We start from the raw sequence: 24,022 nt of genomic DNA on the forward strand, positions 1-24,022 counted from the left end.
ACTTCACAGCTGATAGCAGTAGAGGATTAAATAGCTTTAAAGCAGTGGCACAAATGGCAACATCTACAGTTTTCATAAATCTTACTTTGGGGGCAGCTGAAATTGACTAATTTAGAAATGGAAGTATTTACTGAATGATTTTTGCTTAAGGTATATTATTTTATATCTCTGGATTCATTGATCTAGGTGATCCTTCAGTACTTTTGAGACCTTTATAGATAATTAACAACATAAAATTATCTTGCTAAAAACAAATTTTATGCTATTCTTGGAGACTGATTTTTCAAAGAGGGCTATTTCATAATACTGAAATCAATTGTTTCTGATTAAGAAATCTTTTCAAGTAAAAATGTTTTTTTAAAAGGTATGGTATTGAACAATGAAGAAAAGAGGCTATCTGTGCTTGTTAGAAGACTTAGGAAGGATAAATAAAAGGTATAAAAAGAACAAATTCTTTCTGTTTTCCCATGGATACTAGCAGTTATTATTATACTACAATTAATCAACAACTCTTTTATAAATTTTTGGAGAGACACATCAACCTTTTAGGGTGACAAGATTCCTGTAAATTAGAAATCTAACCTGGCAAGTATTCACATCCTTTATTCTCTCACAAAACAACAACAAATCAGAATTGACCAATTATGCAGCCTTATACATTAGGAATGTGAAATAGATTAAATAGGAGAACAAGAACACTAATTTGATCAAGTAATCCATTGAAAAACAGACTCAAGTTTCATCACATATAATTCATGACAAAAGTAACAGAACAAAAACTTCATGTAAGAAGCTGAAAGTATCCAGAAAGTTACCTTATGAATTTCAAAGTATTTTAGGGTCAATATAAAAATCTATCATAGAAAGTCTACCCTGATGACCCTGCTTTCTCTGTGGGCTCTATCAAGTGGCAGCTGCTTTTTCTTCCACTTCTCATGTACTTGGGCCTTGAATATGGAGTAGATGATCTTCATGTTCCTCATTTCTACTTCACATTTTATCTTTCTTCATCAAGAAAGCATTCGCCTTTACATCTTACATCATCAATAACACTAACAAATATCCCTTCTTATTGTAATTTACTCTCCTGCAGATTATTTCTCCCTGTTTTTTGAAAGTATTGGTTCTTGGCTGTCACTCTTTCCAACAATATTTATATCATAATCACTAGTGATTTCAATATCTACAAAGATGAATCTTACAATTCCAACAATCCTTTGTTCTACTGGGAATCTTCAATCCATGAGCCTATCACTTTTTGAACAGCTTCACTTAAATATAATTCACATACCACACAAGTAACCAACTTAAAGTACATAATTCAATGTTTTTTAGTAAATTAACAGGGTTATGCAAGCATCACCACAATCTAATTTTAGAACATTTTCATACTAGCTGTCATTCTGCATCCTACCACCATGCCCCTAGCCCCTAAGCAACCACTAAGCTACTTTATGTCTCATTAAATTTTTCCCATTCTGGGCAATTCATATAAATGGAATCATACAATAAGTGAGTGTTGTGACTGTCTCCTTTCACTCAGCATAATGTTTTCAAGGATCACCCATATTTTATCAATACTTATTTTTCAGTAAGTATCAATACTTATTTTTCTTTAGAGCTGAATAACATTCCATTATTTGTATAGATCTTATTTTTATTGATACACCATATTTGTTCATACTTGTGGTGTACATGTTGATACTTTTTTACATATGAAGAATGTGTAATGATCATGTCAGGGTATTTGGTGTATCTACTGCCTCAAGTATTCGCCATTTCTGCGTTGAGAAGAATTCAAATCCTGCCTTCTAGCTATTTTGAAATTGTTAACTATAGTCACCCTACTCTATCAAACATTATAACTTACACCTTTTATCTAACTGTATGTTTATACTCATTAACCAACCTCTCTTCATCCTGCCCCACTCCCCAGCCCACCCACACACCATTCTCAGCTTCTCCTATCTATCATTCTATTCTTTACCTCAATGAAATGAAAATTTTAGGTCCCACGTATGTATGAGAACACACGGTATTTGTCTTTCTGTGCCAGGCTTCTTTCACTTAACCTCCAGTTCCATCTATGTTGCTGCAAATGATATGATTTCATTCTTTCTTATGGCCTAATGGTATTCTACTATGTATATATACCACATTACTTTATCCACCCATCAATGGGAATGTAGGTTGATTCCATATCTTTGCTATTGTGAACAGTGCTGCAATAAACATTCTTTTAACATACTGAACTATTCTTTTAACATTCTTTTAACTATTCTTTTAACTATTCTTTAAAATTCTTTTAACTATTCTTTTAACATACTGAACTCTTTTCCTTTGGATAAATGCCCAGTATTGGGATTGCCAGACCATATGGTAGTTCTATTTTTAATTTTTGAGAAATCTCCCTATTTTCCAAAATGGCCGTTTTAATTTACATTCCCACCACCAATGTGTAGGAGTTCCCTTTTATCCACATCTTTGCCAGCTTCTGTTATTTTTTCTGTTTAATAATAATCATTCTGACTGGGGTAAGATGGTATCTTACTGTGGTTTTGATTTGCATTTCCCTGATGATTAGTGATGTTGAGTATTTCTTCATATACCTATTGGCCATTTGTATGTTCTCCTTTTGAGAAATGTCTATTCACGTCATTTGCCTGCCATTTATTTGAATTATTTGGTTTTTTGTTTTTGTTTTATACTGTTATTTGTGATCCTTGCATATTCTATTCCTCCCTGATCAGATAGTTTGCAAATATTTTCTCCCATTCAACAGGCTCTCTTCACTCTGTTGACTGTTTCCTTTGCTGTGAAGGGGCTTTTCAGCTTAATATAATCCCATTTGTCTATTTTGATCTTCGTTGCCTGTGCTTTTGAGGTCTTAGCCATAAAACATTTGTATAGATCAATGTCCTGAGGTGTCTCCCCATGTTTTCTTCTAGTAGTTTTATAGTTTCAGGTCTTAAGTCTAATCCATCTAGATGTCATTTTTGTATATGGTAAGAGATAGAAGTCCAGTTTCATTCTTCTGCATCTGGATATACAATTTTCCCAGCACCATTTTATTAAAGAGGGTATCCTTTCCCCAATGTATGTTCTTGACACCTTTGTCAAAAACCAATTGGCTGTAAATATATGATTTATGGGTTTTCTGTTCTGTTCCATTGGTCTATGTGTCTGTTTTTATACCAATACCATGCTATTTTGGTTACTATGGATATATCACATTTCATTTACCCATTCAGTTAATGGATACTTGGATTGTCTCCATCTTTGGACTATTATAAACAATACTGCTATGAACATTTTTATACAAGATTTTATGTGGATGCGTGTTTTCGTTTCTCTTGAGAATACCTAGAAGTGGAAATGCTGAGTTACATGGTACCTCTCCTTTTCACATTTTGAGGAACTGCCAAAATGTTTTCAAAAGCAGCTGCACCATTTTACATTCCCACCAGCAATGTATGAAGATTAAATTTATCCAAATCTTGCCAACACTTGCAGTTGTCTTTTTTATTATATCCATCCTAGTTGGTGTGAGGAGGTATTTGATTATAATTTTGATCTGCCTTTCCTTAATAACTAAGGCTATTGAGTATCCTTTCATGTGTTTAGCAGTCATTTGTGTGTCCTCTTTGGAGAAATGTCTATTCAAATCCATTGCCCATTTTTAAGGGTTGTCTTTCATTACTGGGTTGTAAGAATTATTTATGTATTCTAGATGCTAATCTCTTATCAGTCATATGATTTGCAGATTTCTCCTCCCATTCTGTGGGTTGTACTTTCTTGATGGCATGCTTTGATGTGCAAAATTTGCAACTCTACTGTACCTAATTTGTCTAATTAATTAGATAATCTGGTTTATCTAATTTGTCTTCTGTTTTCCGCTTCAGGTGTCGTATCTAAGAAATAGTTGCCCAACCCAAAGTCACTTAAAATTTACTCGGTCACCCAGGCTGGAGGGCAGTGATGAAATCATAGCTCACTGCAGCCTCTAACTCCCAGGCACAAGTGATCCTCCCGAACAGCTGGGATTACAGGCCCACACCAACATACCTACCTAATTTTAAAATATATTTTGTAGAGATGAGGTCTCACTATGTTGACCAGGCTGTTCCTGAACATCCTGGGCTCAAGTGATCCTCCCACTTTGGCCTCCCAAAGTGCTGGGATTACAGGCATGAGCCACTGTCCCCAGGCCCTATAATGTGTACCTTTATGCTGGTACCAAACAGTCTTGATTACTATTGTTTTGTAGTAAATTCTGAAATTTAAAAAAAAAAAAAAAATGAGTCTTCCAATTTCACTATTTTACAAGATTATCTTGGCTTTTTTGGGTCCCATGGATTTCCATGGGAACTTTAGGACCAGTTTGTCAATCCCTGCAAAACACCCATGTGATTTTAACGTGGATTGCATTGGATTTGGAGATCAATGTGAAGAGTATTGCCATCTTAACAATATTAAGTCTTCTGATCCATGACCGTGAGAAGTCTTGCTGTTTATTTACATCTTTAATTTCTTTCAACACCGTTACAGTGTCACTATATAATTCTTACACTTCTTTTTAAAATGTATGCCTAAGTATTTTATCCTCTTTGATACTATTGTAAATGGACTTTCTTTCTTCCTTTCATATTCCATTGCTGATCGTTAAAAAATAGACATACCATTGATTTTATTTATTGATCCCGTATCCTGCAAGTTTGCTGATCTCTTTTATTAGTTTTTGGGAATCTGCCATTTTTTCACTCTCTCTTACACCCTTCACATATTCTCTACCCTATGTACCTAGCTTTAATTCTGCGGTCAATAATTATCATCTCTGCCTTGCATTTACATTTAGCTCCTCTTTTGCTATGATATACTCATCTTACAAAACCATAACTGTTTATGTCCACTACACCACTACTCTGCCAATACTCACACAGTTTAATATAACTGGGGAAAGATAAAACTATGCTGACCAGTCTTACTTGATGTCACCTTCTTAGGCCTTACCAAGATATCCTATCAATTTTCAATACCTAGCATGGCAGTCTGTCTGCAAATATTCATCACCAATTTCTTCCTTCCATGTATGTATATGCCATCAAGAGGTGGAGTTTATTCTTCCAATCTTTGGAAATTTGTAACTGCTTTGACCAACAGAATTTGGTGAAAGTGACACCATCCTAGAACTGTGCCTAACCTTTATAAGAACCGGCAAATTCCTCCAGTCTCTCAGAGAATGTTCACTCTGGGGAAGCCAGTCACCATTTAAGAAGACCATATACCCTGAGACCATTATACTGTTAGGACACCCAAACTAGCCATTTGGAGAGACTGAACAGAGAGAGAAATGTCCAACTAGATAGAGTATACACTTTAAGCCTTCCAGTCCACACAACAGACCACTGAGTAAAGAAGCATTCAGGCAACTCCAGCCCCAGCTGTCATCTGATTACAATGACTGAAAGAGCCCTAAAGGGAACCATCTGAGACTTATCAACCCCTAGAACACTGAGAGATAATAATGCAATTGTTATCTGATAAGCCATTAAGTTCTGGCAATAGATAACACAATCCCCCCCAGCATTTACTATCTTCTTTCCTTGCTTCATTATTTTAAATCTTAGCACTTAACACTTTCTAACATATTTTACATATTTATCTTGTATGTTACCTGTGTATTCCAATAGAATGCAAACTGCATGAAAGCAGGTATTTTTGTCTGTTTTGCTCTCTATTGTATATCCAGAGCCTAAAACAATGCTGGGTATATTGTATATCATCAACAGATATGGGTTACTGAATTAAGAAATCATTATATAGAAAACACGGCAGAAAAAGGAAAGAAAAGGTTAACATTACCAATTTAGTAAATGTATTAAAATGTAGACCCATTATTAATAGCGAACGGTAATAGTAATTATATCTCTATTGCTTAAAGCGACTTCTCCAATAATATTCAATATAAGATATGATATAGTTGATCCTCATTATTCATAGATTCCATTATTTGTGAATTTGCCTACTTGATAAAATTTATTTATAATCCCCAAATCAATACTCACAGTCATCTGCAGATATGCAAAGCAGTGAAAATCTGTAGTTGTCCAGTACGCATGTTTCAAGCTCAGAGCAAACAAAGTGAAACTCTACCTTCTTGTTTCAGCTTCATAATATAAACAAGTATGCTTTAATGGTCTATCTACTTCCACATTTTTGTGTTTTTTATTAGTGATTTCACTGTTTAAGATGATCCTAGCATAATGCTGAAGTGCTATGCAGTGTTTCTAAAGAAAAAAAGCTTGTTATGCGTCTTATATAGAAAACACATATTAGATAAGCTTTGTTCCAGCATGAAAAACAGTGCTGCTGGCTATGAGTTCAGTGTCAACAAATCGACAATATATATTGAATAAGGTGTTTTTCTACAAAAACATACATTAAAAAGGTTATGTGTTGGTTAGCTGATGAAAATGTTGCAGTCAGTGGCCCACAGGAGCAATGATTCGGTATTTGCTAATTTATTGTTCACAGTGACTTTATATAACATAACTACCAAACAACGAAAATTAGTAGTATTTCTCAGAATTTTACTGAGGTCGCCATTAACAGACTATGCTCCAATTGTGTGTAGGACATGTCATACACTTCATGTAATGGATGTGAATCTGAAACATTACAAGCATGACTTTTGGTGAATGCAAATGTAGTATTTTACCTCTCTATGGGATTCACTCTTTTTAAAATCTCCTATTGTAAATTATTTCTCAAAATGAAAAATACTGAAATGTAAATAATTACCTTCCTGTTATATTTTATCAATTTAGATTTTTAGATACTGGTTTCTTAAAACAAGATTTATTATTATTAAAAATGACAGCAAACATTATATAGTAGCTACTCTGCACTAGGCACTGTTTAAAACACTGTGCCTATATTCATTTAATGTTACAAAATCCCTATTTAAAAGTGCAGAGCTGTGATTGAAATCTAGGCAACGAATTTCCAAAAGATCATTCTCAAACTATTATACTTCCTCTCAAGATTGGTAAAAGGGAAAGCTCCAGCAATACAGTTGTCAGTTAGCTAGACAGACCTTCATGATCCAACAGTATCTTATAATTCAACAATCTCTTAAGGATTTAACGCATTATGAGTCCTAACCCTGAACTGTTCTTTAGCTGTCTCCTGAGTCTTAACCACAGATGAGATTGCATATGCTTTGGGGATCATTACCAAGGAGATATTTAACACTTTTCTTGATTTCCAAAACAAGACACATAAAATGAATACTGGTTGATATAGGTGAATTTAAAATAAGCAAGCTTAATTTTTGGGCTTACCAATAATGTAAACACAGAAATAACCGCCTATTAGCCCTTGATAAAACATGCCTACCTGAAAACAGACAAAGACTTCACCATGCATGTAACTTTTTATATTTCTCTATTGGAAGATAAATACTTGTTTTAAAAAAGAGAAGCAGTACAATTTAGCTAACAAGAACACAGCCTAGGTTAAAATCCTGCTTCTAGTGCTTATTTACACTAGCTACTTAATCTTACAAGGATAATAATACCTGGCCCATAGAGTTGTGACAAGCACCAACTGGTATTTTGCATGTAAAGTATATGAGTAAGTGCTGTAAGTGCTCTGTAAATGTTGGCTAGTGTAACTATTATTAAATTGTCATCCCCTTTTTAACATGGTTCTGTATCATACCTACAAAAAAACATAAGACATACCAATATGTAACAATCATGTTCTTTCTGTGCCTTACTTCAGATGCTGCTCAAGAAAACGAAGTCACACGGTAAGGATTTTTAAGTTCTTTCCTCTCTACCAAAAAGGCTTATTACAATTAAAGCTAGTTATGATTAGCCATATACACTTTCTAATGCTCTTAGTAAAACAAACACCCTCCAAACAGGAAAAAAAAAAAAATTCCAAGTAAAAGACATTTCAGAAAAACATCTGCTATAAGTATCTTCTTTGTATCATGTTCTATGGTAGGGATATAACTAAATACACAAAGGTATGGGAAAGGGTGGGGCAGGGGAGAGAGAGACTCCATGCTCAGCGAACTGAGCCTAGTGAGAGACAGATAAGACAGAGGAAAAAAATCGTAATTTTTGCAATGCAGTATGATGAGCACCATTGTCTAAAAACAATGACTAAAGCATCTAAATATAAAATTGTGAATTTCTCAAAATTTAAATTTGTACTAATTTCTGTGACCTTGGAATTAAACTTATTAGATCAAGGAATGCTGTGCAAAGATAGCATGTGATTAATTATGAGCACTTTCTTCTAAAATTACGGTAAATTTTGAAAGAAGTTTATTTAGAGAAAAACGGAGTACATATTTACTCTGTTTTAGAAGCAATGGTTTCTATTGTATAAGAAATAGAAAAGCAGATTTCTTAAACCTTAAAACATCCAGCAGGTACTGAATGAGTTAGAATTAATGTTAAAGATAAAGAGTGAAATATAAAGATATTATTATTGGCTGGTTGTGGTGGCTCATGCCTGTAATCCCAACACTTTGGGAGGCCGAGGCAGACTCATCACTTCAGGTCATGGGCTCGAGACCAGTCTGGCCAGCATGGTAAAACCCCATCTCTACCAAAAAATGCCAAAATTAGCTGGGTGTGGTGGCATGTGCCTGTAATCTCAGCCACTCAGGAGGCTGAGGTGGGAGAATAGCTTGAATCTGGGAGGCAAAGGTTGCAACGAGCTGAGATTGCACCACCCCACTCTAGCCTAGGTGACAGTGAGACCCTGTCTCAAAAAAAAGACATTATTATTAAGCTGTCAAATATAATTTTGATATTTAGGTGAAAGAGAAACAGTATTTCTCATAAACGTTAAACTATTTCCTAACCCTGAACAATTTTAGACTCACAGTGTTCAAAACAGTAAATGTTAAGAAGTTACTTTGGGAAATTAGCTACTAACGGAAAGAAAAATACTGTATGGTCTCACTCATATGCAGAATCTTAAAAAAGGCAGAATACATAGGAACAAAGTGTAAAATGGTGGTTACTAGAGGTAAGGAAAGGGAGGAAATTAGAAATTAGGTCAAACAGTACAAACTTGCAGTGGTACAGGAGGAGTAAGATTACTGATGTACAGCATGAGGACTATAGTTAATAATACTTTATTTGCTAAAAGAGTAGATTTTAAGTGCTCTTACCACAAAAATTTTAAAGATGGTAACAATGGAAGGCGATAAGATAATTTGGCTGACTGTAGTATTCATTTCACTATGTATTTGTTTATCAAAACATCATGCTGTACACCTTAAATATACACAAAAAAAGTTATTTTGGTAACATAATTACATTCACAAAATTTAAAGAACCATGTAAATACACATATCTAAATTGCATGTAGAGAAAAAAAAATCTGCTACATGAGTTTCATATCTACAAATTTTTTTAAATCTCATTTTATAACCTACTAAATTTCCATTATAATTTTTCATTTTTCTATTTATCCTGAAATGTTCACGGTGCTTGTTTTAGCAGCTGTTCAAACATAGAACATTTTTTCCTTAACAAAATAATTATTGCTGTAATAATCTGTAATTATGGTTTATAACTGCAATAATCCCAAAGAAATCAGTCATTACCATAGATCACAAGTAAACGTTAACTACTGTTAATGACCTATTTCTTAGGGATTATTGTTTTCGTAAACCATGACCATATCACCACAAATACAGAAGAGCAAGACAATATAATACAAATGAGATCATAATATAATAATAAACTTATTTTGTAACATTAAAAGCCATTAAGCATCTAAATTAAAGCACACATAACAAGAGCATATAATTTTCTTTGTTCAACACTAACTGAAGCGTTTACACACACCAAAAAACTGAATACTACCACACACAGTGTATACAAACTAGGGCCATGTTAGGCATTTTTCATAATATAAAACGATCACTTTTGAGCAGACCACAAATATCTCTAAAAGGGCAGACAGATTCCTTCCCACCGACATTTTGACTAATACTATTAAAAATTTTTCTAAGTACTAGGCATTATATTACAAACTCTGAAACTTTTTTTTACTAAAACTGCATAGTGTATTCAACTATAAAAACTCCTTCAGTTTGTATTAACAAAGAATGAGGTCTGGCATTTTATTCAAGAGACAGTCCTATTTAATACCACTAAATTATTACATTTCAGCTAACTGATTCATATATTTTAAACATTCATACCTTCATTCAATATCCTTTTGAAGGAAAATAGGTCTTTTCCAACTGAATCTTTTCACGTTTTAATGTAATAATTGATATGTATGAAAATATATATGTAATGCATATGAAGTGTAACAAAACTAACACCTACCCAATTGAACAATCAATGCATTACCAATACTATCACACCTACCTCCATACCCTTCCCCGAGCTTGTCCCCTTACCTTCCACCCTAGAAGTAACCATGATTCAATATTTAATGCTTATTGTTCTTTTGATTTTTTAAAGTTTCCTCACATATACATATATTCCTAAACAATACGCTTCAAGTCTCATTTGTTTGGAGACTTAATTATTAAGTTTCATGCTGTATGTAGCTTCCTGAGAGCTGCTTTTCATTAAACATCTTATCTCTGACACTCATTAGGTATAGTTCATTCATTTTTATTGTTATATAATACTGTATAATTATGTTATGATCTATTTATTCATCTTCATATTGATGGGCATCTGAGCTGTTTCCACTTTTTGCCATTATAAACAATAATGCTATGAACATTATTGTACATCTTGTGTACAGATTTTCTAAAGCAGCGGTCCCCTACCTTTTTGGTACCAGGGACAGGTTTCGTGGAATACAATTTTTCCATGGACTGGGGAGGAAGGGGAGGTGATGGTTTTGGGATGAAACTGTTCCACCTCGGGTCATCAGGCATTATACACATTAGATTCTCATAAGGAGCGTGCCAACTTAGATCCCTCGCATGCGCAGTTCACAATAGGGTTCACGCTCCTGAGAGAGAATCTAGTGCCGCTGCTGATCTGACAGGAGGCAGAGCTCAAGCAGTAATGCTTGTTCACCTGCCACTTACCTCCTGCTGTGCAGCCCAGTTCCTGGCAAACCATGGACCAGTACCGCTTCATGGCCTGGGGTTTGGGGACCCCTGTTCTGGAGCATACATGTAAGGGTGCAAGTGTCAGGTCAACGGGCATTCAAAAGTTCTGCTTTACAAGACTATACCAAATTCATTTCTATTCCATTTCCAACTAATTCCACTTTATACTCCCACCAGAAGTATATAAGGATTCCTTTTGACTCACATTTTTCTGTAAGATTTCTTATGATTTTATTCCCAGTAGACTGGAAAATATATTTCATGTGGTCTATTTATTTTATTAGTAATGAAGTTGGGCATTTTTAAAAAACGTATGCACCATTTATGTTTTTCTGCCTGATGGCTATTGATCATTTTCCTAAAGAACTGTTTTACTGATTTGTAAGAATTCTTGCCATATTCTTCTAGATGGTGATTCTTGCTTATTGTGTGTGTTGCAAGTATCTTCTAAATTCTTGTCTCTTTTTTAAGTCAATTTTATTATTTTTTCCAGAAATTTATTCATTTCCTCATTTACTGACCTCCGGAAATAGCAAGAATGATTTTACTTTTTGAATCTTTGCTGTATCCATTATTACATTTCCTCCATTTTTTCCTAATAGTATATATTTGTGAATTCTTTCTTCCTAATCACAAGAGGTTTGTTAGTCTGTCTTTTTAAAGATCTAACTTCTCATTTTTAAATTCTACTGAATCTTTATTTTTTAGTACATTAATTTCTGCTTAGTTTCCTTCTTTTTCCATTCTCAGGGTTTAATCTGTTCCTCTCATTCTAACTTCACAAGTTAGATGCTTAGGTCCCAACATTCTGGCCTTTTTTTCTTTTCCAAGTAAGCTTTTTGGTCAATAAATTTCCTCTGAATTAAGCCTTTCACTAAATTCCAAAACTGTTGTACTTCTGTATTATTGAGTTAACTCTACTTTAAAATTTTCCTCAAGATTTCTTTTACCTCATATTTACAAGTATATGTTTTAAATTCCCAAGTGTATGGGGTTTTGTGGGGTTTTTGTTTTGTTTCACAATTTAGTTTTTGTTTTTTTTTTAACCAATTGGCAATTAAAACTACATTGCAAAAAAAAAAAAAAGTGGTCTCTATTATACTGAGTCATTGACATTTGTTGAGACTCACTTCATATAATAATGATTGGACAATTTTTTTAAAACATGCCATGTGTCCTGGAGAAAATTGGTATTTTCAAACTGTTGGTTCCAGTGTTTTATATATATCAATTCATTAAAGTCTATTAAACACATTGTTCAAATCCTTTCTAAATTTACTAACTTGCTACTTATTTGATATGCCAACAATTAAGAAGTGCACTGCAGCCTTCCATTATGATGGCAAGTCTGTCCATTTCTCCCTGCAGGACTACCAATTTTTGCTTGATACGTTTTGAGACTACTTCACTAAGTACTAGATATCTAACATTGTTACACAGGTTGCGTACCCCTGATCTGAAATACTTGCGACCAGAAGTGCTCAGCTCTGAATTTTTTCAGATTTTGGAGTATTTGCATGCCTGGGTGAAAATGCCAATTCCAAAAATCCAAAATTCTTAACGCTTGAATGAGAATTTCCTTTGAGCATCACGTCAGTGCTCAAAAAGTTTTAAATTTTGGAGCTTTTCAGATTTGAGATTTTTGCATTTCGGGTGCTCAACCTGTACCTCCCTGGTACAAAAACTAATAGTTTTAGTTGTAATAATGCTTTTTTTCTTAAAGTCATTTTTGTTTGATATTAACAATGACCCTAGCCTCCTATAGGTTCATATTTGCACAGCACATTTAAAAAAATCCTTTTACTTTCAACTTTCAACTTTCCATGTTTTAATGTTTTGAGTATGTAACTTATCATTAATTGGTTATTTTTAAAATATTCAAATTTACAACCTGGTTTAACTGTAAATTTAATTCATTTATGTTTATTGGATTAATAACATCTCTGGGACACACCTACTTTTTTTTATTGTTGTCTATCGTCCTATTGTCTCTGGTTATTTTCCTCCTTTCTTGGCATTTAAAAAAGTTGAATTTGCTTATTTTTCTATTGCATTATTTTCTCTTTGCTGGGTTATGGGAGACAATCATACAGTTTCTACTCTTTTAGTTGCTACCCTTCAAGTGCTGCCATTTTAATTCCCTTCCTAAATCAGACAAGAACTTAAAATAATTTTAATTCTCACCACTCCCCCAGCTCTCTCTCTGACATGCTTCTGTCTTTTCCTGTTTTTATTCTGTTCTTAATTCTACAAACTAAACATAATCTTTTTTTGTACAGACTATGAATGTTAAAATGTTACGCGTTTACAGCCGGGTGCGGTAGCTTATGTTTGTAATCCAAGCATTTTAGGAGGCCGAGGTGGGCAGATCACTTGAGAGAAGTTCAAGACCAACCTGGAAAACATGGCAAAACTCCATCTCTACTAAAAAAAACACAAAGAACTTAGCCCGGCATGGCACATGACTGTAGTCCCAGCTACTCAGGAGGCTGCTGCAAGAAAATGGCTTGAATTTGGGAGGCAGAGGTTGCAGTGAACCGAGATCATGACACTGCACTCCAGCCTGGGTGACAGGGCAAGACTGCATCTTAAATAAATAAATAAAATAAAATAAAATAAAATGTATGAGTTTACCAATTTCCATGTACTCCTTTTCTTCCTTCTGGGACCATGCCCCTTCTTCCTCAAAAACAACCTTTAAAATGTTTATTAAAAACCTTTAATGAAAGATCTGCTAGTAGCAACTTTCTGCTTTCATTTGTCTGAAATCTCTATCGTTCATCCTTTTTCTTGAAAGATATTTTTGCTGATATACAATAATAGGATGGCAATTATTTTTGCTCAGTTATTTGAGAATAATATTCTAACATCTTCTGGCTTCCATTTTTACTGTTGTGAAATGAGTTATCAATCCAGTTTACACTACTTTGTAAGTGATCTTTCTTCTCCAGCTGCTTTTAACATTTTGTCTTTGGGGTTATATAGTTTGACTAAAGTGTTGTTTTTTGTTTCTGATAGGTATATGTTGGGCTTGCTGTATTGATGAATTCATTTCTTCTATTAAGTCAAAAAAATTCTCAGAATTTCTTCAGTTATCACCTCTCCTCTTCCCTCTATTCTATCTTTCTGGGACTCATTCTGACACACCTGAACTTCTCATTCTATCGTTTAACATTTCTTTTAATATTTTCATTTTCCTTCTTTCCTGAAGTCTTGAAAATGTCTTCGGTTCTAACTGCCAATTTGCTAATTCTTTCCTCAGTTGGGTCCAATTTACTATTTAACACATCCATGAAATTTTAGATCACAAAGTTTTCAATAAAAAAAGTTTTTTCAGGTCCTTTTCACATCCTCCTTCTTGTTTTTCACACTCCTGTTATTTGCTCATTTGTGATTTTTTTATTTTTTTAAATATTTCACGCATAAATGCTTTATATTCCTATCCAATTCCAACATCTTAAGAGTCTCTAGAAGATAGGGGTTCTAAATCAAATAAATAACTTAGTTTTGTTAGTGCTCATTCATGGCAGCTTATTTCGTTGTTTATGTGCTGGCTTTTATTGTTTTTGTTTATTATGAACACTTGTTTATCTTAATCTGCAGGATTTCCAAGGCCCTATATTATGGTTGCTATCCTTTGGAGAAGGTTTTAATTCCCTTCTGCTGGAAGCCAGGGTATCTACAAATTTAGAACCATGTTATACCCTTTTGAGGGTTCAACTTAATACAAGAGTCTCAGGTTGGCACACCTATCTTGCTACCGGCCTAAGGCTTTGTCACCAATTTTATCGTTGATATTGATAATCTGTCTTTGAGAACAACCCTGTTTTTTGCCCTTGTTTGCTGTTTGACCTATCCCACTCTGATTAAAGTTCACTTTTTGATCTGGGTGATGGGAGAGGTTGGGAGGGAAGAAGTCAGAGAAAGGAGAGACAGTGAATCAGAGAGCAGAGTGGGAAGAAAAAAAAAACAACTAAGAAATTTCACGTACTTACTGTAAGCCCAGGATCTGACTGTTTTGCAGCTAAAGGGCCTTTCAGAGGATCTAGTTGACCACACTGAAGTTATTACTAACTCTGCTTCTGAAGAACTAAACACTAATTGTCTGTATTATATATTTTTTAAAAAATGTAATTTTATAGGTAGCTGGCTAAACACAATCCAAATTATAAAATAACATAATCCAAATTAATGTCTGCACACAGAACACAAATCTGAAATGACAAAAGATTGTCATTGTGTCATCAGTCAAAACAAAAACAGTAACACTACAAGACAAGCTTACAGGGTCACTTGTAAAGATACTCAACTGAAAGGACAAGTTGGGACTGAAATCCAGCCTATATTCTACTCACCAATCTATTTACTCTAGCATGCTGTTGCACTGGCCTGGATGAAATGGAACATTTTTCTAATTTGCACAAAAGTACCAAATGTACTACTGAGCTAGGAGAAGAGTAAAATAATCCTCAATGTCCAAAAATAATATGAAGGCTGAAATTTAGATACATAGGCACAGAAACAACTAGAAAGTTTGAGCTTCTCCTCTAATGGCCAAAGGAAAAAGCCTAGGACAAGCCCAATGTGAGAAGTCCAATAAAGCTGATGCAAAGAGTTACACCCTAAATGAAAATACAACTAGGGGAAAAAATCTGTCCTAAACAGAGAAAGACAACACAGAAACCTGTCTGACTTGACCTCACTGCTAAGTGAACAGAAGGAAAAAACCTCTAAGTCAGACCTCAGATGGTTTGTGGACTAAATACAGACTACCAGTGTGATATGAAAACCTCATTCTAAGGAAATAATTTAAATGAAATTAAGTTGGTGTCCCCACCTCCATCTAGCAAATGAACTAAACACTCCAATTAAAAGAGATGGTCAGAATGAATTTTTAAAAAGGGAACAACTATATACCACCTACAAGAGACACAATTTAAATATAAAGACACAGGCAGACAGGAAATAAATGGATGGAGAAAGATATACTACATGAACAGTAAGCATAAGAAGACAGTGGTTACAGTAATATCAGGTAAGACAGATTTCAAGAGAAAAGGTCAATTAATAAGGAAGACATAACAATCACAAATGTTTATGTGATGCAAAAATTTAAGGAATTAGAATATAAATAATTCCACAATCATATTTGGATATTTTAACACCCCTCTCTCTGCAAACAAAAGAAATAGACAAAAAAAAAAATCAATAAAGACAAAGAATATATTAACATTATTACCTTAATTTATACTTACATAATATTACACTCAACAATAACAAAATACATATTCTTTTCAAGTGTATATGCTATGTTTGCCAGGACAGACCATATTCTGGGTCATATGACAAGTCTTAATAAATATAGAAAGACTGAAATCACACAAAATGACATTTGACCAAGGTAAAATTTAAAAATCAGTAACGATAACTAGGAAAACACCAAATATTTGCAACTTAAAAGCACACTTCTAAACAATCCAAAAATTCACAAAGAACAAAGAAATAACAATTAAATTAGAAATTATCTTTAAATGAAAATAAAAATAAAACCACAAAACTTGTGGGATCCAATTAAACTAATATTTAAAGAAAAATTTATAGCTTTAAATGTTTGTATTAGAAAAGACCAAAAATCTAAAACTCAAAGATCTGGAGTCTACACCCAGATGAGAAAAGGAATATTAAATAACATCCAAAGCAAGTATAAGGCAAAAAAATAATAATAATAAAGCTGAAAAAAATCAATGAAATAGAAAATGAAGAAAGAATAAAGATGATCAATGAAACTAAAAATGGCTCTCTAAAAATATCAACAAAAGTGATGAAAATCTAGTTGGATCACTCAGAGTCAAAAAAAAAAAAAATGACAAAATTATCAATCTCAACTTCAATTTCTGGAGATATTAATAACAATGGAATATTAAGAATAATTTTATTCCAATACATAGAAAGATTGAGTAAATTCCTTGAAAGACACAAATGACTAAATCTGACTCCAAGGGAAACAGAAAATTTGAATATTTCTATGCTGATTAAAGAAAATGAATTCACAATTATAAACCCTCTTGGCCCACTGGCTTTACAGATGAATTCCATCACTCTTAAAGAAGAAATAATAGCATTACTACACAAATTCTTTCAGAAGATACAGGAGGAAGAGGGAACAGTACCTGACTCATTTTATGAAGCCAGTATTACCATGTTACCCAAACCAGGCAAAATCACCACAAGAAAACTACAAACCAATATCCTTCGTAAACACTGATACAAAATAACAAAAGTGTTGCAAATTGAATTTAACAATTTCTAAAGAAACATTATATTATGACCAAGTAGGATTTATCCAGAGAATGCAAAGCTGCTTTCACATCGAAAAATCAATTAATGTAATTCACTACATTCGTAAAATAAAGGAAAAAAGTCATTTGAATAGATGCATAAAAGGTCTATTTTAAAACCCCAAAATAATACGCTATCATAAACACTCTAAGGAATTGAAGAGAACTTCCTCAAACTTACGAATGTCTTAAAATAACATACAGATAACATACTCAACGGTAAAATGCTCAACGCTTTCTATGTACAAACAGGAACAAGGCAAGACTGTTCCTGTCTTAACACTTTTATTCAACACTGTACTGAAAGTCCTACCAGTAGAATAAGGCAAGAAAAATAAATAAAAGGCATCGAGACTGGAAAGACGACATAAAACTATCTTTACTTGCAGACAACATGATCACATAGACAATCCTAAGAATCTATGAAATTGTTATTAGAACTAATAAATTTAGCAAAGTTATAAGGCACAAAGACAAAATTCAATTTTGGTTTAACAGAGTAGCAGAGCATAATCAGGAAATTTACAATAGCATCAAAATATACAGGAATAAACTCAGTGAACAATTTCAATAATTGTACACTGAAAACAATAAAACAGTTCAAAGAAAACCAAATGTTTATGAACTGCAAGTCTCAATGTTGTTAAGCTGGCCCAAACTGATGTATAGATTGAGGTAAACCCTACCAAAATTCTAGCACCTACTTTGAAGAAACTGAGAAGCTGATGCTAAAATTAATTAGTAAAGGAAAAGACCTAGAATAGCCAAAACTGTTTTGAAAAAAAAAGTTAAAGAATTTATATTACCTGATTTCAAGAATTATTAAAGCTACAGTAATCAAGCCAATATAGTATTAGCATAAGGATAAACATATATAGATCAGTGGTACAGAACAAAAACTCCAATAATAGACCCTAGCACTTTATGGTCAATTGATTTTTGACCAAGGTGTCATGGTAATTCAATGGGGGAGAAAGACAGTCTTTTCTACAAATGGTGTTAGAACAACTGGATAACTGTAAGCCTTGACCCTTAACTCACAACATTCACAAAAATGAACACCAAACGGATCACAGGCCTCAACATAATAGCTGAAACTATTAAACTTATAGAAATCATAGAAGTCTTCATAGCATTAGGTTAGTAAAGATTTCATGAACACAAAAACCTCAAGCCATAAAGAAAAAAGTGAAAAAGTAGACCATCAAAATTAAAAACTTTTCACCTTTGAAAAACAGTTAAGAAGATAAACCATAGACTGGGAGAAAATATTTGTAAAATATATATGTGAAAAAGAGATTGTATACAGAATATAGAGCATATAAAGCACTCTTACAATTCCATAACACATACAAAAGAGCCAACAATTCAATTTAAAAATGGGCAACAGACTTCTCACAAAATAAGAAATACGGGTGGCAAAAAAGAATAGAAAAGATGTTTAACATCATTAGGGAAATGCAAATTATAACCACAACGAGACAACACTAGACACCAAGTAGAGTGCCTAAAGAAAACAGAGAGCAAACGATGGCAAGGATGCAGAGTAAGTGAAACTCTCATACAGTGTTAATGGGAATGAAAAATGATACATCCACTTCATAAAACTGTTTAGTAGTATCTTACAACATTAAACATGCATTTACCATATGACCTAGCACTCATCTTAGGTACCTATCCAAAAGAAATGAAAATTTCTTCTACAAAAACTTGTTTAAAAATGTTAATAATATCATTATTTGCAAAAGCCAAAAACTGGAAGTGTAATTCAAAGTCCATCAGCTGGTGAATTGATAATGGTAAGGCCATACTATGGAATACTATGTAACAACAAAAAGAAACAAAATATGCACAACATATTTGAATCTCTAAAACATATGCTAAGCAAAAAGGGAAAAAAGATATTTGCAACTCTGATCATAGACAAGGGGCTCACTTTCAAACTGTAAAAAGCTCTTAGAAATCAAGGAGAAAAAAAGGACCAACAACCCAATAGAAAAATGGCAAAGGAAATGAACTGTTCATTGACCAAAAAACAAGATCAAATGGCTCTTATCTAAATTTAAACAATGCACAACCTCACTGACAAGAGAAATGCATAAGTTAAATTATACTGCGAAACCATTTGTCACACACAGGACTGCCAAGAATTCAAAGAAATACCTAATGTAGATGACAGGTTGATGGGTGCAGCAAACCACCATGGCACATGTATACCTATGTAACAAACCTGCACATTCTGCACATGTATCCCAGAACTTAAAGTGTAATAAAAAAAATTGTCCTATGAAGGATACATGGAAATCATCTCATACATTTCTAGTGGACAAGTAAATGGTATACTCCTTACAGAAAACAACCGGACAACATTCGCAAAATTACAAATACATTAAACTTCTACCCAACAGCAATTCCACTAGGAGAAATTTATAAATTCATATATACATGAAATGACATGTACAAGGTTTATCTGTATAGGAATACTTTTAATAGGAAAAGATTGTAAATCACTCAAATCATTGTCAACAGTGGATGGAATGGTTAAATAAATTATGATATATTCAAAATGTAAAATATTATGTATGTATCTATAAAAAATAAGAGTTCTCTCTATATTAGAAAATATTCATTAAACACTTTAAATGAAAAAAGCAAGAAGTAGAGCAGTGAGTATGGTATGCTGTATTCTATGCAAATAAGAGAGGTAAGAATTTACATATTCATAACTGTTTGCATATGCACATACAAACTTTGGAAAGACATGCAAAACTATAAGAATAACTACTTGCCAGAGTGAAGAAAGGGAGGACAGAGTACTGGAACAGAACACATTTTATTTTTTTTTAATTTTTGCACAATGAAATACATTACCTTTTCAAAAAACATTTTGTGAATTAATCAAAATCAAGTTTGATACGAAAATAAAAATATCACACTAAAATGATATGCAGCAGACAGTCACAAACTTGGGAGTGATATTTACAATTCAAAAACCTAAATGATTAATGTCAAAATACATAAAAAACTCCTAAAAATCAGTGAAAGAAAGCAATCCAGTGGTGAGGTGGAAATGAACAAAAGAGATGGACATACACTTCACTGATGATGACACAACAATCAATAAACATGAAACAATACTGAACTTAATAATCAGCAGAGTGAAAAGTAAACCCATGAGGTATATTATTCTCAACTAGATCATTAAAAATGTAGGTATAATAATATGAGCTGCTGGCAAGAATCTAGGTCCAGGTCAGCAAACTGCAGTCTATAAGACAGGCTCCTGTTTTTGTAAATAAAACTTTACTGAAACACAGACACGAGTATGGTCTATGGCTGCTTCCTAGCTACAAAGGCAGACTTGAGTAGTTGTGACAGAGACCTAAAGCATTTACAATTTGGCACTTTAAGAAAAAGTTTGCCACTTCCTGAGAGAGATTGATGGGAACACCTAAACACTATTGGTAGGATGTCAAGTAGTTCAATCACTTTGTAAAACAGTTTAACAGTACCTACTAAAGCTGAATATATAATGGATATACACAACAATTGTTATAGGAGCACTGATTTTATTAGCAAAAACCAGAAAACAAATACCTATTAACAAGAGAATGCACAAATAAACTGAGGTACATTCAAACAACGTAACAGTGCATGGCACTGAAAATGAAGCAACTATAGCTATATGCATCAATATGAGCTGTCATAAATAAAATACTGAGAAATGATAAGAATAAAGTTGTCAAAGAAAAAATATAGTATGATTCCATTTGTATAAAGTTGAGAAATATGCAGTATCACGTATTATTTTCAGAATGCATACATGTGGTAAAACTGAAGTAAAGGCATAAATTGATAAACAAAAAATTCAAGATTGTTAAGTATTTTCTGCTGATAGGAAAGAGGACAGATTTGGAAAGAGGAACAAAAAATGCTGCAAAGGTATTGGCAATGATCTAACCTTTGTTGTTGTTGTTGTTGAGATGGAGTCTCACTCTGTTGCCCAGGCTGGAGTGCAGTGGCCGGATCTCCGCTCACTGCAAGCTCCGCCTCCCGGGTTCACGCCATTCTCCTGCCTCAGCCTCCCAAGTAGCTGGGACCACAGGCGCCCGCCACCTCACCCGGCTAGTTTTTTGTATTTTTTTAGTAGAGACGGGGTTTCACTGTGTTAGCCAGGATGGTCTCCATCTCCTGACCTCGTGATCCGCCCGTCTCGGCCTCCCAAAGTGCTGGGATTACAGGCTTGAGCCACCGCGCCCGGCCCAATGATCTAATCTTTAAGCGAGGTAATGGTATCTGTAGTTATTGCTATTCTGTATGTCTCAATATATACAAATATCCTTTAATATGAATTTGATATTTAATAACTTTCAAAACTCTTCTAGAAGAATAAGTCAATAATGAAGAGACTAAACGCTGCAAAAGTGTTAGTTCTCCCCATTTAATTTACAAATAAGATCCCAATAAAAGAAAAAGCACACTGAAGTAGAGAAGATTATCTCACACTAGCCCCTCAGCAGTACTGTGTGACTTAATGCAAGATGGACAGATAATAAACAAAAGGCATTTTTAAAAAACATTATTCAAATGTAAAGGATAATCTTCTAAAAAATTTTTTTAAAGTTAAAATGGGAAATCACTGGAAGTAAATATGATTATTATTCCTTACTAAACTCACTTTCCAATACAAGATATACAAATACGAAAAACAACTTCAGAAATTTCTCCTAGAAATTTCCATTCCCATAGTGCATCTTATCAAGAAAATCAGAAAAACGTATTTATTTTTACTCCTTATGTTCTTAAAATGACCTAAAAGGATATACAGAAATAAATACCTCCTCCAACAATAAAGGATTAAAAACAAAATAAAGAAGAAATTGAAGAATAAAATTAATAGTAAAGCCATAATGAAGGCTAATACATAAAAGCAAAATCATAATGATATATTATATACTTTTTTTGGCTGAAATTGGGTTCTGAGTTTGCAATCAAGTACCGCAAAGAAGAAAACACAACCAGTTACGATAGTTATGTTCATAAACTATCTGCTCAAGGGCCATTATCAATTTTTCTTGATATTGATTCCAGAGAGACGTATATCCTATGAATTTTATAGAGGAAAACTGAAAGAAAAAAAATCAACCAACAAATTACCAATATACACAGGAGTTTAATAAAATGAACGGTTTATTAGGGGACCAGGAATTGAGGAAAATACATAAAAATAATTTGCAGTAAAACTATTAAAGTGATTATTGATGTTACTTAATATTCAACATAATACTCAGTAATCATACTAAGTTTACTGACCTTCCTGAATGCTGATGTCCACAGTCACACCAGAAGATGGATGCAGAAGTTTTTGGTAATTCTGTGCATTTTGGTCAAATAACTGCACAAGAAGAGCACATGTCTTTTCATATTCACATCTGCTGACAGTGCACAACTGCTCCAACTGCTGAAACACAGTGGCAGTATCATCCAGTGGATCATCTAAGTGATCTCTGCAAACACAGAGTAAGTTTGCAGACAGCATTAGAATGTGAAGGACTTTTATTCACCACAAGTAAACTTTACATTAAATAAAAATTCTATAATAAAGGAATAAAAGACAGAGGCAGGAGGATCACCTGGGGCCAGGAGTTTGAGAACAGCCAGGCCAACATAGTGAAATCCTGACTCTAAAAATACAAAAATTAGCTGGGCATGGTGGCACACACCTGTAATCCCAGCTACGCAGCAGGCTGAGGCATGAGAACTGCTTGAACTTGGGAGGCGGAGGTTGCAGTAAGCTAAGATCACGCCACCGCACTCCAGCTGGGGTGACAGAGCGAGACTCTGTCTCTAAAAAAAACAAAAAAGAAATAAAAAATGAAATGTATTAGTAGGTAAAAAATAAAACTGTCTATATCTCAAGATGGCATGATTATGTAAATAGAAAATATTTTTAGAAACACAAAAATGCTATTCAAACTAATAAGTAAGTTTACTAAGGTCATAGCATGCAAGGTCAACGTACAAAATGATGGGTATTAGTATATATTGGCAGTGAACAACCAGAAATTGAAATTTAAAAAACGGTAGGCAATAGTAAACATAAACTATCAATTAAATCTACCTAAACGTATGCAAGATCTTTAGGCTACAAACCATAAAACGTTTGATGAAAGAAATCAGAGAAGAGCTAAATAAAAGATAGACACGCTCAGAGACTAAGAGACTCAACATTGTTGAGATGTCAATTCTTTCCCCAAGTTAATCTATAGTTTCAATGCAATCCCAGTCAAAATCCCAGAAGAACTTCTTTGTAGAAACTGAGAAACTGATTCAAACATATATACGAAAAAGCAAAGAAAGGAGAATTGCGAAAACAATTTTGAAAGAGAAAAGCCACTTACAGAACTCATACTATCTTGTTTCAAAGCTTATTATAAATCTAATCAAGACAGGGTACCGGTGAAAAAACAGACACATAGATTAATGAAGACAGAGTCCAGAAATAGAACTACATGTATGTGGTATATTAATTTCTGACAAAAGCATAAAAACAATTCAATGAAGAAAGGAT

General features: G+C 33.6%; 1 protein-coding gene across 3 annotated transcripts in view; it reads right to left on the reverse strand.

Annotated features, from left to right (window-relative positions):
- RANBP17 (RAN binding protein 17) overlaps positions 1–24,022 on the reverse strand; it is a 425,055-nt gene that overhangs the window by 335,042 nt on the left and 65,991 nt on the right. For all 3 annotated transcript variants that reach the window (XM_073010527.1, XM_008015284.3, XM_008015285.3), the window contains one exon: positions 22,765–22,958. In XM_073010527.1, the coding sequence (XP_072866628.1) occupies positions 22,765–22,958 (194 nt within the window). The remainder of the gene's footprint in view (positions 1–22,764; positions 22,959–24,022) is intronic.

The sequence above is a fragment of the Chlorocebus sabaeus genome, chromosome 23 (assembly GCF_047675955.1).
Source record: "Chlorocebus sabaeus isolate Y175 chromosome 23, mChlSab1.0.hap1, whole genome shotgun sequence".
NCBI classification, from domain to species: Eukaryota; Metazoa; Chordata; class Mammalia; order Primates; family Cercopithecidae; genus Chlorocebus; species Chlorocebus sabaeus.